At 38.2% G+C, this 13,509-nt stretch overlaps 1 protein-coding gene across 2 annotated transcripts in view; it reads left to right on the forward strand.

Moving 5' to 3' along the window:
- The window catches only part of LOC126278124 (low-density lipoprotein receptor-related protein 1), a 688,899-nt gene that overhangs the window by 363,673 nt on the left and 311,717 nt on the right, over nucleotides 1-13,509 (forward strand). For both annotated transcript variants that reach the window (XM_049978010.1, XM_049978009.1), the window contains 4 exons: nucleotides 2,776-2,910; nucleotides 3,002-3,148; nucleotides 4,117-4,230; nucleotides 10,327-10,449. In XM_049978010.1, the coding sequence (XP_049833967.1) occupies nucleotides 2,776-2,910; nucleotides 3,002-3,148; nucleotides 4,117-4,230; nucleotides 10,327-10,449 (519 nt within the window). The remainder of the gene's footprint in view (nucleotides 1-2,775; nucleotides 2,911-3,001; nucleotides 3,149-4,116; nucleotides 4,231-10,326; nucleotides 10,450-13,509) is intronic.

Consider the following 13,509-nt stretch of genomic DNA (forward strand, 5'->3'; position numbering starts at 1 on the left):
TCAATTCCATAATTAAGAAATGGGTAAATTGTTCCATAGTAGACTATTTTTAAAGTTTGACTTGGAACTATCTTTGCCAGTTGGCTTATGATGTACAAACTACTGCTGATTTTCTCACATACAGAGTTAATGTGGTTTACCCAGTGAAAATTTTTGTCCAGGTGGACACCAAAAAATTTAATCTGTTTCTATGATTCAACACAATGTATACTGTTGATTAGCCTGATAAGAGCCAGTTGTTTGAAATGTTGTTAGCTGGGATTTACTGATGTTAGCGTATAGTCCTTGATGTAGAAGATATACGGTTGCTTCAGTTACACCTTTCATTGCAACTGACTGTAATGCCTCAAAGTCTTTCTCATAAAATAAGAGGGAGGTGTCATGAATGTAGCGTGCTATATGTGAGTTGACAGATTGTGTCATGACACTGACATAAGCTAAGAAGAGGAAGGGACCTAGGATTGACTCCTGTGCCCCCCGCCCCCCCTAATTTACAGTATCTCTAAAAGACTGGGAATAGATGACATTATCTGTTCTGCATGAAAGTTTCGTAGACTACTTGCAGTTTGTTAAGTACGTAGACAGTAAATGCATAGATGAGTCTTTGATGTTGTTTGCCTTCAGTTTCTTAATGAGAAGATTAAGATTTTAGAATGATCTAAGTGTATGTCCATTGTCTTCATTCCTTCATCTAGGACTATGGAGAAATTCAGAAACTGCAGTTATTGTGCAACAATCTTTCCTAAAATTATGCTTTGCTTATTTTTAGACTACTAGGATAAATGTTGTCTAAAATACTACAGTTTATGAGGTAAGTTAGTGGTCTAACTATTTGTTTTATGTATTTTTGAACTACAGCACTTGACATATCATCCAATGCAGATGAGTGTTTGTTTTTTAAGGTGGGGATTACCATGCTTATTTCATTTTCCTTGACCTAGTCAGATTCAATATTATCATGTCAGTGTAGGGATCTCAGGGTCCTTGAAAAGACTTCTTCCAGGTGTTTGGTTTTAATTTTTTCATAATATTCTTAGTGCATGCTTCTGGAGATCAAATATTTTCTTGACTTCAGGTGCATTCTCCCAGAAGATTATGCTTTCAGGCAGCAGTCAGTGAAAATATGCTACGAACCCTGTCTGCTGGACAACACAATAACACCATTTTCTAAGTGGAAATCAGACAAAAACAGGCTTTTTGGTTAACTTATCCATGTGCTGCCTTAGTTTGATATCCATCTGGATTGCTTGGAACTTCACACATGAGTTGTCATTTTGTGTCTGCACATTGACCACTACATTTTGTCCCTGTAAGTCATTTTAGTTTTGCATGCATAAAATTAGTTTTTGTAAGATTAAGATTAAACTGCTTGCTGTGAACTAGTTATTATCCTGTTTTGCTATTCACCTGGCTCTCTCTGGTGTGTCAAGAATAGGAGTATGCGTAGTACCAAACATCACTGGATTCCATATTCAACATTTTTCCTCAGGTATCCAAATTAATGTTCACCAATGCATCAAAGATGTAGATGTACCAGTGTGTCCCAAGTCAAGTTAAACTCTCAGAAAGCTTCTAAGACACTGGTTTTATATTTCAGAGGAATAAGGCTCAAATCCATGTACAGCACCTGTATGTAAATTATACGTGGTTTTCAGGAATTACTTCAGGTGAATGTTTTCTCCAACAAAACCATGGCCATTTCCATTTCCCATCCTATGCTAGGACAAGGTAGCGCTTCATCTGTGGTGATGTTGTTGTTAATAGTGGTTAAAACTATGACTTTCCTTTTGTCAGTATGGTCCAGAGATGTAATGGTATTCATCTAACTCTCTGTTAAAGTTATTTGTTATGTAGAAGTGGAGAGAGTAAAGAGTGTAAGAAAAAAGCACTGTACTTTTTTGCGCTGGAAGTGGATACGTAAGCACAGCCAAATTTGGAGATGGTATCTGTAGAATGATGGGCTAATGATTGTCTTTTTGTAATGTTTGTGGAATATTGTGTCAGTACTTGGAGGAATATAAATATTAAAAAATTAAATACAGTAATTACTGTGGAACTTCAGAACTGTGTATTTAAGTTTTTTAATGTCTTTTGAACCTCTTTGGAATAACTCAGATGGTGCTGACAAAAATAATCGTGTGCCTACTTGTAGGATTGCCAAAACACAAGAATTTCTTGAGGACTGCCTCAATGGATCCTGTACCCAGGGGCAAGGAGGATCCACAGCCCCCTAGCTCTCAGGGAAAGGAAAAACATATAGTTTAATAAGGTGTTTTTCTTTTGAGAAAATGATTTAAAAGTTGGTATTAGGCAAATTGAACTTTTTTATGTGTACTTGGAAGTCACCATTTGTCTTCCAAAATATTAAAAATACTCCCTACCCCAGGACTAGCGCCCTCCTGCCCTCCCCTTACAAACTATTATTTGGGTGTCCTTGCATGGCATTGTGATTTCTTGCTCCTTTCAGAGTGCAATGAGTCATCTATATGCATTGGAAGCAGTTGTGTTTTCCTCTGAACTTTCACAAAGAAAGCACATTGCAGAGTCTTCACTAGGCTGTTTGAGAAGTTCCAGTAGTGCATTCATCTTGAAGAAAAATGTTTTGAGTAGATATGAATACAGTTTCCCAGAAAAGAAGTAAGATGCAAATTCCCCCCACCCCCACCCCCACCCCCACCCCCACCCCCACCCCCCACTCCTCCAGACTGACCCCATACAATGAATGTAAATTGAATATGCATGTATGTATTAACAATTGTAACTTATTTCTTTCAGAACAAAAAACCTGTAGGCCCCAGTCATTCCAGTGCACAAAATCCAAGCTGTGCATCCCTTTAGCATGGCTATGTGATGGTGAGATTGACTGTGGAAGTCCAGAAGATGATGCTTCGGATGAAGACCTTGAAAGGTGTAAGTGATGAAATCCACATCAAATGTACACTCTTCAGAATATTAATGTTGGTTCGTGGACACTTTTGATAACTGTAGTTAAATTTTACAGGTCATGTGAATTACAAATGCCTCTGGAACGAATTTAGATGTCCTGACACAGTGGAATGCCTTCCAGTGTCAGCACTTTGCAATTCCACGTCTGAGTGTCCAGATGGAAAAGACGAAGGAGACTTCTGCAAACCAGATTATGTTTACCGTAAGTGATGCTAATTTGTGGCCATTCAGAACTTTGTTATTATTATTATTGTTATTGTTATTATTATTATTATTATTATTATTATTATTATTATTATTATTATTATTACTGCTGTTGCCATTTTTATTGTTATTAACACTAATTACATTGTTTGAACTGATGCTTCCTTTTGCATACAAATATTCAAATTATTCTACCAAGAAAAACAGTGCAGCACGAAATCATTAGATTTACATTATAAGAAGGAGATTTCAGGTAGTCATAACTTTTGTATTATTTTCATACATTACGTGGCATGAATGATATGGTCATTCTTTGCAGCTTCCATACCTACATATTCTGCAAACCACTGTGAAGTGTGTTGCAGGCACCAGCCCAACATTATAGTGTTGGGCTGGTGATGGATGTCTGGTGACATTGTACTGAACTACCTTTTCACCTTAGTGTTTGTAATCTACTTCAAGTATATGTAGCAGAAGAAGATACTGCTTTAATTTTGTACTTTGATAGACTTTATCTTTTCACCATTTAAATTCCTATTATCTAACCCACCAGTAAACACCGACAGTTTCACAAGTAACCTAAGGGTTCCTGAAATTCCCTGCAGACCTTATTTGTTATTTTTATGCCCCTCTAAACATGATAGAGAAAGATGAGTTTATTTCTTACTACTTTGTCCAATCCCTTATCAATTCATTTTGTGTACTTCCCTCACTGAATCAAAATATAAGCAGAGGTATCATAACAGTGCACACCAGTTGCTTCTTTGTGCTATGTATTTTTTATATTTCTTTAAATATAACTGAAGTAGAATAGGGAAAAATATTTTTTCTCTGGCAGTGGTTGCTGCACATTGTTGTAATTTAAATAACAACAAAGCTCTCACTTCTTGCACAAAGAAAACCTGTTGACTGTTCTTAGTGTTGCTGTTAGTTGTGAGAGTTTGTATTTCTATTGTATATTTCCAGCTGATGGTGTGAGCTGTTCCAGTATGATGTGCTCACATGCCTGTCGACACAGTCCTAGTGGCGCTATATGTTATTGTCGAGAAGGAGAGAAGCCCGTTGGCACAAACTGTGTAGGTAAGTTTACTTCATTTGTTGTGTTGTCTTCTTAAACTTTTCTTGTGTAGGAAATGTTATGATACTTCATTGTACAAAATGGGATCCTGTTCACATTAGAGCAGGGAAAAAAATCTATCCATTTGATAGTCTGTGTCAGGTGGATTGAATTATACTAAGCAGTGGTCGTAAATTTCTAATCAGATTTCTCTCCACCTTCAACAGCTGTTTCTTGATTAAAACTGAGAAATATGGCATCGCTGAAATATCAAAGAAATTGTGGTAACAAAAGATGAAGTTCATGTAGCAGAAAGAGAGAACTATATCTAATGATCAGTGATAAGCACAGGTGTGCAACTGTCTTTGTATTATACAGAAGGCATTGTTGGTTATTGAGAAGATTTACAAGAAAATCAAAAAGCTTGCATGTGATGCTAGAGATTTGTAATTCTGAAAATAAAATCAAAACTATATGGAGAAGGGAAACAGAAAAGTCTTAACCGTGAACAAGATGATCTACTAGTTGAAGATAATGACCAAATGCTCCTTGACATCAAACACACAGCAAAAAACATCTTTAATAATGATTTTCAAAATGTAACCAAGAAATTCAGTACAGTCATCTCAAAGAAGAAGCATGGTAGTCTTTATGTGACAATCAGTACCACAAGCATTCAATCACTTCTAGTGAAACCAGGAGAACATTTAACTTCTTAATGGTGAAAACTATCAACAGTTGATAACATTTCAAGCAAAATGTATAAAACATGTTCATCTGATATAGTTACTGTACTCATATTTAGTACATCACTTTCGTAAGACATCTTTCCAGGCAGACTGAGGTGTTCTTTAAGAAAGTTAGTGGGACAGATCTTAATAACTATTGGTTCTAAAGAATTTTTTTATAGCCTCTATCCACATTCAACTCTGTTTTTTATTGACCTGTTTCGACAGCTAAGATAGTCATCTTCAGATATTTGGTTGGTTGATTTGAGGGAGAGGACCAAATAACAAGGTCATCGGTCCCATCGTACTAGGGAAGGATGGGGAAGGAAGTCGGCCATGCCCTTGCAAAGAAACCATCCCGGTATTTGCCCGAAGTGATTTAGGGAAATCATGGAAAACTTAATCAGGATGGCCAATGTGGGTTTGAACCATTGTCATCCTGAAAGCGAGTCCAGTATGCTAACCACTGCGCCACCTTGCTCTGTTTCAGATGTTTAAAAATCTTTTTGGTTGTATGTCAAGTTCCATAGTGAGTTCATTACTCATGCCATGTTAACATTTTAGTGGAGAGTATATTGCAAATTCCACAAAGGTTGGTCAAAAATAAAATTACAAACAGATTTGTCACAAGTAAATACATACACAGCTAAAAATGCACTTTGTGGATGTTGGCATGTCTACATATGTAGCATTCTTGTGATACTTGTCGGTTGTTAAAATCCACAATATATAGTGAAAGTGCACATTTATGCCAATTTTTAGATTTACTTCGCGAGTGAAGCTCATCTTGGAACTTTCTCATTTGAAATATATAGTGCATTGTGTCAATAAAAAATGGTTTGGACCACAATTTTGTCTGTAAAAAATTTCTTAGAAGTATGCACAGATCACTCCTTCTCATATATCATTATGAGGAATTTAAGCTATTGACTCATTTCACCATTAACTTCTTTTTCAAAAGTTTTGAAAAATGTGCTGCACTTAAGAATCGTTGAGACTATCTGCATATGTAAAATGCCCAAGTCAGTTACAGTTTGGATTTCAAAGGGGGCTCTCTATGGAACATGCCATCTACTGTTTCTCAGATTGCATATTAAAATATCTGAGTGACAAGATTTCACCTACCAGGATGTTTTTTGATCTGTGTAAGGCAATCATACGACTGTCGAAATCACAACATTCTTTTGGGAAGCTTTTGAGATACAATGAGTAAATGGTTAACTCGTATTTAACTGATGGGAAGTAAAGGGTCATGTTAGAAAGCTAATGCAGCTCTCAGAATGAATCTTCGCCTTAGTGGGAGCAAAGTAATACTGGTATCCCACATCTTTCAATACTGTGTCCTCTCCTTTCGTTGCTATATATAAAAGACCCTCCATTTGATACTGAAGCAGAAATGTGTAGTTTGCTGATAGGTAAACATCATAATCAAGCGCAACAAAGCTATAGCTATTAAATAGGCATTAAATGAAATATTCAAAAGTATTATTGATTGATTCTTGGTAAGTAGCCTGTCACTCAAATTAGGAAAACAAAGAAAAAACTGTTCATTAAAGAATGAGATTTTCACTCTGCAGCAGAGTGTGCGCTGATATGAAACTTCCTGTGTGCCCGACCGAGACTCGAACTTGGGACCTTTGCCTTTCTCGGAGACGAGATACTGGCAGAAGTAAAGCTGTGAGTAGCGGGCAGGAGTCGTGCTTCGGTAGCTCAGATGGTAGAGCACTTGCCCACGAAAGGCAAAGGTCCTGAATTCGAATCTCGGTCGGCCACGCAGTTTTAATCTGCCAGGAAGTTTCAACTGTTCATTAAATTTTATTAAAATGGTAACAGTACTGTATCAGGGAAAGAAAATATGTAAAACTGATTGTTTGAAATTCCTGGGTGTGCTTAGTAATCATAACATGTACTGAAAATCACATGTTATAGATCTTGAATGCTAGAGTTCAGCAACTCTTGCTCTTTTACATTACTACATTAATGGTGTTCCATGGATTCCATGAAGAGTGATCTCTGGGATGTGGAAAAAAGGCAAGGATGTACATTTAATTTAAGTGCAATACAGTGAAATGTATTAAATTGCCAATTCTAATTATAAATTAACCCGAAACATTAAATTTAAGAGTTCTTGCGAAGATTAGTCTTCAGTGGAGTACTAGGAGTTGCGCAGTCCTAAACTCTACTACCAGGGTTGCCACAGGTTCTGGAAATCAGGGAATTTCAAACACATCAGGGAAATTTGAAAAAAAAAAAACCACTGAAATAGTCACTTTTTTGTCTCAGTAGATGAAATGATTTGTCTAATGAGGTGTCATGCATTGTTGCTGGCTGGGTGCAGCTGAGTAGGTGCATTGCCCCCCTATGCACTCATTTCTACTGCTTCTCCCATTCCTACCACTCCCGTCAGCTTGCAGTCAGTGCTGACGTCACTTCTTGCTGCTAGCCTAGCAGCTGCCACTGAGAGGTAGGGAGGCGTGAGGAATAGTTTGTTTGGATCTGATTCTCAGAGACAATGTGCAGGCCCTGCCCGCCGGGTCTAGTCTCCCTGATCTGCCCGCAGGCTGGGCCTGTTCTGTTTGTGTGTGGCATAATGCAGCGGATTTTCATGGTTTGTCCATGGACCAAGGACTGCGGTGCTCTTCAGCAGGCCAGAGGCCATGCTCGATGGATTTCAGGAATTACGACTGTCTCACTGCAAGTGCATTGTACAGTGTGGCATTTTATATTCATTTTATTTGTTCCAGTACATTTTGGCACTTCAAAAGAAGTTTATATTTTAGAAAGTATGGATGATAAGAAGAAGAAAATTGTGTCACTCGCTGAATGTTTGTATGCTATATACTCATATATTTCTCAAAAGAAAAATCACACATTACCTGAAGTAGAACCAACATTTTATTGGCGTCACCTACAATGCTGGTTTACACAATTCTTCTCGCCTTATACACTTCTTTCAAGAAGTCTACTTTTTTCTGAGGTTATTTGTGAAAGCAGTGAAGGTATTTTAAACCTCTTTTGTGACTCCAAAGGAATGGGTGTTTTTGTCACCAGATGTGTTTCATTTTATTGAAATAAGAAAACATTAGTTATCTTAATGAATTATATATACCATTTGGCTTGCTTTCTTCATCTAAAAACAGTTCATTACAAAAAATGTTGATGTTAGTACTTAAGATTTTTGCTTGCATCAGGAAATGCCTTCTGCTTGCAAGTGTGTGTTTCTTTCTTTCTTTTTAATATATATTTCCTCATTTTCAGTATTGTTTCTTGTACCATAGCCACAAAGACAGAGTGTCAACTTATATCTTCACTTACCCTTCAGATCTCAAAATTTGTCTGGAAATCGGGGAAATATCAGGGAGTTTCACTTGGGGAAACTTGTGGAAACCCTGACTACATTATCTATACGATATTTAATGTGCTCTAATAGGTTGTTGAACTCTCTTGTACCAATGTATGTAACTCCTTTATATACTAATGTTAACCCCTTGAGGTCTTTGTAGAGGTTGTTTTTGGTCCTAGTGTTATATTCATGGCCTAGTATTATATTCATACTTTTCATTTTTTTTTTTTTTTTGTGAAGAGAGAATTATTGTTTATGGCAAAGGGCATTAATGAAAATATATATTGTGCAGTAGTTGTCAGAATGGTCAGTTCTTTGAAGAGGTCTTCGCAGCATGTTCTTGAATTAATGTCAGATGTAATTGAAACACGCATCTGTAGTCTGAAAATATTATCCTTGTGACTTGAATTTCCCCAAAAAATAATTCCATAACTCAGTAATGAATGAAGATATGCAGCTAATAAAGTACTTTCTTAGTTTTTAAATCACTAATAGTAGTAATCATGCTTGCTACAAACATAGCTGGACCAAAGTGCTTCATTAATTGCAAGCAGCAGATTTAATTGTTGATTTTGGCAATGAAAGCATCAAAAAAATTATCTAGTGTTTAATTTTTAACTTTATGTAGGCAGCTATTTACTCTATTATGAAGTTTGCTGTGGAGAATCAGGCACTACTTGAAAGCAATAGCAGTGTTCCACATCTACATCTACATCCATACTTCGCAAGCCACCTGACGGTGTGTGATGGAGGGTACATTGAGTACCGCTATTGGTTCTCCGTTCTATTCCAGTCTCGTATTGTTCGTGGAAAGAAGGATTGTCAATATGCCTCTGTGTGGGCTCTAATCTCTCTGATTTTATCCTCATGGTCTCTTCGCAAGAAATACGTAGGAGGGAGCAATATACTGCTTGACTCCTCAGTGAAGGTATGGTCTCGAAACTTCAACAAAAGCCCGTACCGAGCTACTGAGCGTCTCTCGTGCAGAGTCTTCCACTGGAGTGTTCATAAATATAACAGTGGTAACAGAAACAGCCTCCACTATTCGCATTTATCCTTAATCTTGCATGGCGAAGAGCAAAGTGTGCAGACATAAAGATATTTGATAACCTCCCTCGTGAATTAAAAGCTCTGTTAGACAATGATAGTTAAAAAAAAAAAAAAAACGTAAATTGAAACCATTCATATTTGACAAATTCTTCTCCTCCATAGATAAATTTCTGAGTAAATAGTATATGAAAGAAAATCATAAATTTTTGAAAACATAATATAATTGGATCGAAAAATATCTGTTCACCAAGTGGCAGCAGGAAAAAACTGGTATAAAAGTGAAGGAAGTGTGAAAGCTGTGGAGCCAGTGGTGCCTTCTTCTGGTGGAAGGGTTGAAAGGGAAGAGAGAGAGATGAAAGAAAAGGACTTGTGTGGTTTAGGAATGTGGAGAGTTATGGAAAAGTTGCTCTGACCCGGAATTTTAGGTGGCCTTTCCAAAACTCTCACCTTTTCCTCAACCATGCCAGTCATTTTCCTTCATCCTTATTCCTTCATCCCTCTTTCTTCCCGTTCAAACTTTCTACCAGAAACAGGAGCCACTGGCTCCAAAACCTTGCACGTTTCGTTCATTTTTGCAAGGCTTTTCTCCTGCCACTGCAGAGCGAGTAGAATTTTTTTTTTTTTTCTGTCCAGTTGTATTATTTGTTTGTATGTTTGTGGCTGGATTACATTTATCAAATTTGGTTGTAACCTGGTTTTTGTTTATTTATTTTATTTATTCAAAAATCCACTTCTGTGAATGACCAGCTCGAGTCATGTTTTGACTGAGGGAAGTTACAGGCAGCTCTCCACACTTAGAAATAGTTTCTCTGTCTTGTGTTCACTGAATGTTTACAGTTGTTCCTTTTAGAAGATTGAAAATTAGATACAGCATGATCTAACACATACCAAAAAGTACTGTTTAAGGCAGAAATGGCAATATTTTGGGAACATTGGGCTAATGTGTATTATTAAATGCCTTTTGTTTTATGCACTGATTTTGTTACATTTGTTCACAGATGCTGATGAATGTCAGATTGAAGGCTCTTGTGATCAGCTTTGCAGTAATGCTGTTGGTTCATACTCCTGCTCTTGTGTGGAAGGCTACAGGGAAAAAGGGACTCATTGTGAAGCAGTGAATGGTAAATGCGACAGAAAGTTCTATTTCTTGCATAGAGATTTAAGCACATACAATATATCCTCATGCTTCCAAATGTATCCAATCTAAGAGATCTATGTTGTATCAGGAGCAATAACAGGCATAATAAGTAAACCATAGCAAACTCTTCATTCAGTCATGTCAATATATTGCATCAAATATCCATCTTCACTCATGTCTCCATGTTTGTTGGTCACAGTATTGTAATATTTTGTTTCTGTGGCATTTATGAAGTGCGTTCTTCATAAACAACACCTTAAGCCTGGTTTCCACGGGACCAAACACAAGTGAATAAGCATCAGTGAATGACAGTTTTCTCTGGTGTAATCTGTAGGTGAGCATGAAGAGCTTGCATTCGGTAGTGTCTGGTTTGCACTTGATAGTGTTCATTCATGTCCTGTCATTCTAACTTTTAACATACCTTCAAAGGAAGTTTGCGCCCCCTCCGCTTCAATGCTACCAGTACAGAAACCTCTCTTCTTCTGTCTTGCCTACATCTGTTGTTGACAAGAGTTGCTTGAGTCATGGAGTGCTGTGAAGAAAATATAATGTTGCTGATAGAAGTATATAGATCTCATTGGTACTTCTGGAATCCAAAAAAATTGCCAAAACACTCAGAAGTTAATCTGGGGATGTGAGAAAGATGATAAATTCATTAGAATCTTGCATTATGCAGGAATGGAGTGAATAAGCACTGGCTTTGTGTGTGGAAACCACAGTGAAAATCAGATGAAGATTTGCGTAAATATGTTGTGCTGTGTCCCTAGGATGCCTGTCGATCACGTCACATCGCTTTTCACCATCCTGAGTGCCCATGAGCACGTAAAGACTCCTAGAAAAATAGTCTCCCATCAAGGCATTTAGGATGCTGTTGCAGCATTATCAGTGGGAAGTGTTCGATACCCACCATACAGTGCGTAGTTAGCTCCCTCTGATTTTCATCTCCATTCACATGAACTGTTGGCTATGAAGACAATATTTTGGCACAGGCTACAAGCTGCAGATCAGCATAGAAAATTGTCAGAAAGCACAGGTGGCTACCTTCTGTGATGAGGGTATTGGAAAGTTGGTACAGTGCTATGACAAATGTCTCTTTCCGAACGGAACTGGAAGGTGTAACTAACTGTTACAAATGAGCCCTGATATACAGCAGATTTTATTGGCATCCATGTACATGGTCCAGTCACATTTAAGTTGTCACTGCTTGTGTTAGAAATCAAAGTGCAATAACCACTCACAGATGGCAAATGACAGCACTAGCACTGGAGGATGTTTACAGCATATTGGGTTTATGCAAAAAACAGTGCAGTCATTGTAATACAGAACCAGAGCAATTTATCTGATGTCCAAAAGTACATGATCATTGGCTTTTGGGCCAAGGATGGAACCATTTCTGAATGGCTAAGTCTGTATACTGTTCGTGTGTTGCAGTGGCTAAAGTATATGGTGCATTGCAAAATCGTGCTATTCAAACCTGTGCTGAGGTAACTGTGGTGCACCATGAGCCACAGATGACAGCAGTGAACAGTGACTTCAGCGACGTGTGTGGGCGAGTGAGCAACTGACTGCCTGTATGAACCAATGGACCACCTACAGTGTCTTCTCAATGACCATTTGGTGAATGTTGCAGCATATGTTTGTACAGAAACCAGATGGCAGTTATAAGAGTCGAGGGACATCAAAGGGAAGCAGTGGTTGGGAAGGGAGTGAGACAGAGTTGTAACCTCTCCCCGATGTTATTCAAGCTCTATATTGAGCAAGCAGTGAAGGAATCAAAAGAAAAATTCGGAGTAGGTATTGAAATCCATGGAGAAGAAATAAAAACTTCGAGGTTCGCCGATGACATCGTAATTCTGGCAGAGACAGTAAAGGACTTGGAAGAGCAGCTGAACGGAATGGACAGTGTCTTGAAAGGAGGGTATAAGATGAACATCAAGAAAAGCAAAACGAGGATAATGGAATGTAGTTAAATTAAGTCGGGTGATGCTGAGGTAATTAGATTAGGGAATGAGACACTTAAAGCAGTTAAGGAGTTTTGCTATTTGGGGAGCAAAATAACTGATTATGGTCGAAGTAGAGAGGATATAAAATGTAGACTTGCAATGGCAAGGAAAGTGTTTCTGAAGAAGAGGAATTTGTTAACATCGAGTATAAATTTAAGTGTCAGACAGTTATTTCTGAAAGTATTTGTATGGAATGTAGCCATGTATGGAAGTGAAACATGGACGATAAATAGTTTGGACAAGAAGACAATAGGAGCTTTCGAAATGTGGTGTTACAGAAGAATGCTGAAGATTAGATGGGTAGATCACATAACTAATGAGGAAGTACTGAATAGGATTGGGGAGACGACAAGTTTATGGCACAACTTGCCTAGAAGAAGGGATCGCTTGGTAGGACATGTTCTGAGGCATCAAGGGATCACCAATTTGGTATTGGAGAGCAGTGTGGAGTGTAAAAATCGTAGAGGGAGACCAAGAGATGAATACACCAAACAGATACAGAAGGATGTAGGTTGCAGTAGCTACTGGGAGATGAAGAAGCTTGCACAGGATAGAGTAACATGGATAGCTGCATCAAACCAGTCTCAGGACTGAAGACCACAACAACAACAACAACATAGACCTCCACAGCAAGTGCCAGATTCATGCACCCTTGCTGACTGCTGTTCATCAGTAACAAAGGAAGGACTGCCACTGAATGGTGACAGGTTGCCTTTCAGGATGAGTTCTGCTTTATGCTCCATCAGACAAATGGCCGTTGCAACATGAAACACCTGAAAGCAGATGTCCCGCAACAATCATCGGAAGGGTTCAGGCCAGAGCAGGGAGTGTTATGGACTGGGGTATGTTTTCGTGCATTCCCTGGGTGATATCGTCATTCTGTAAGGGACAATAAATCTACGCAAGTATGCATCTACACTTGGAGACCATGTCCACCCCCACATGCAGTTTGTTTTTCCTCGGCATGATGTCATCTACGATCAGGACTATGCAACGTGTCACACAACTTGTGGTGCACTTCCATGGCTTGATGAGCAGCA

Source organism: Schistocerca gregaria, chromosome 6 (genome assembly GCF_023897955.1).
Source record: "Schistocerca gregaria isolate iqSchGreg1 chromosome 6, iqSchGreg1.2, whole genome shotgun sequence".
In the NCBI taxonomy this organism is placed as follows: Eukaryota; Metazoa; Arthropoda; class Insecta; order Orthoptera; family Acrididae; genus Schistocerca; species Schistocerca gregaria.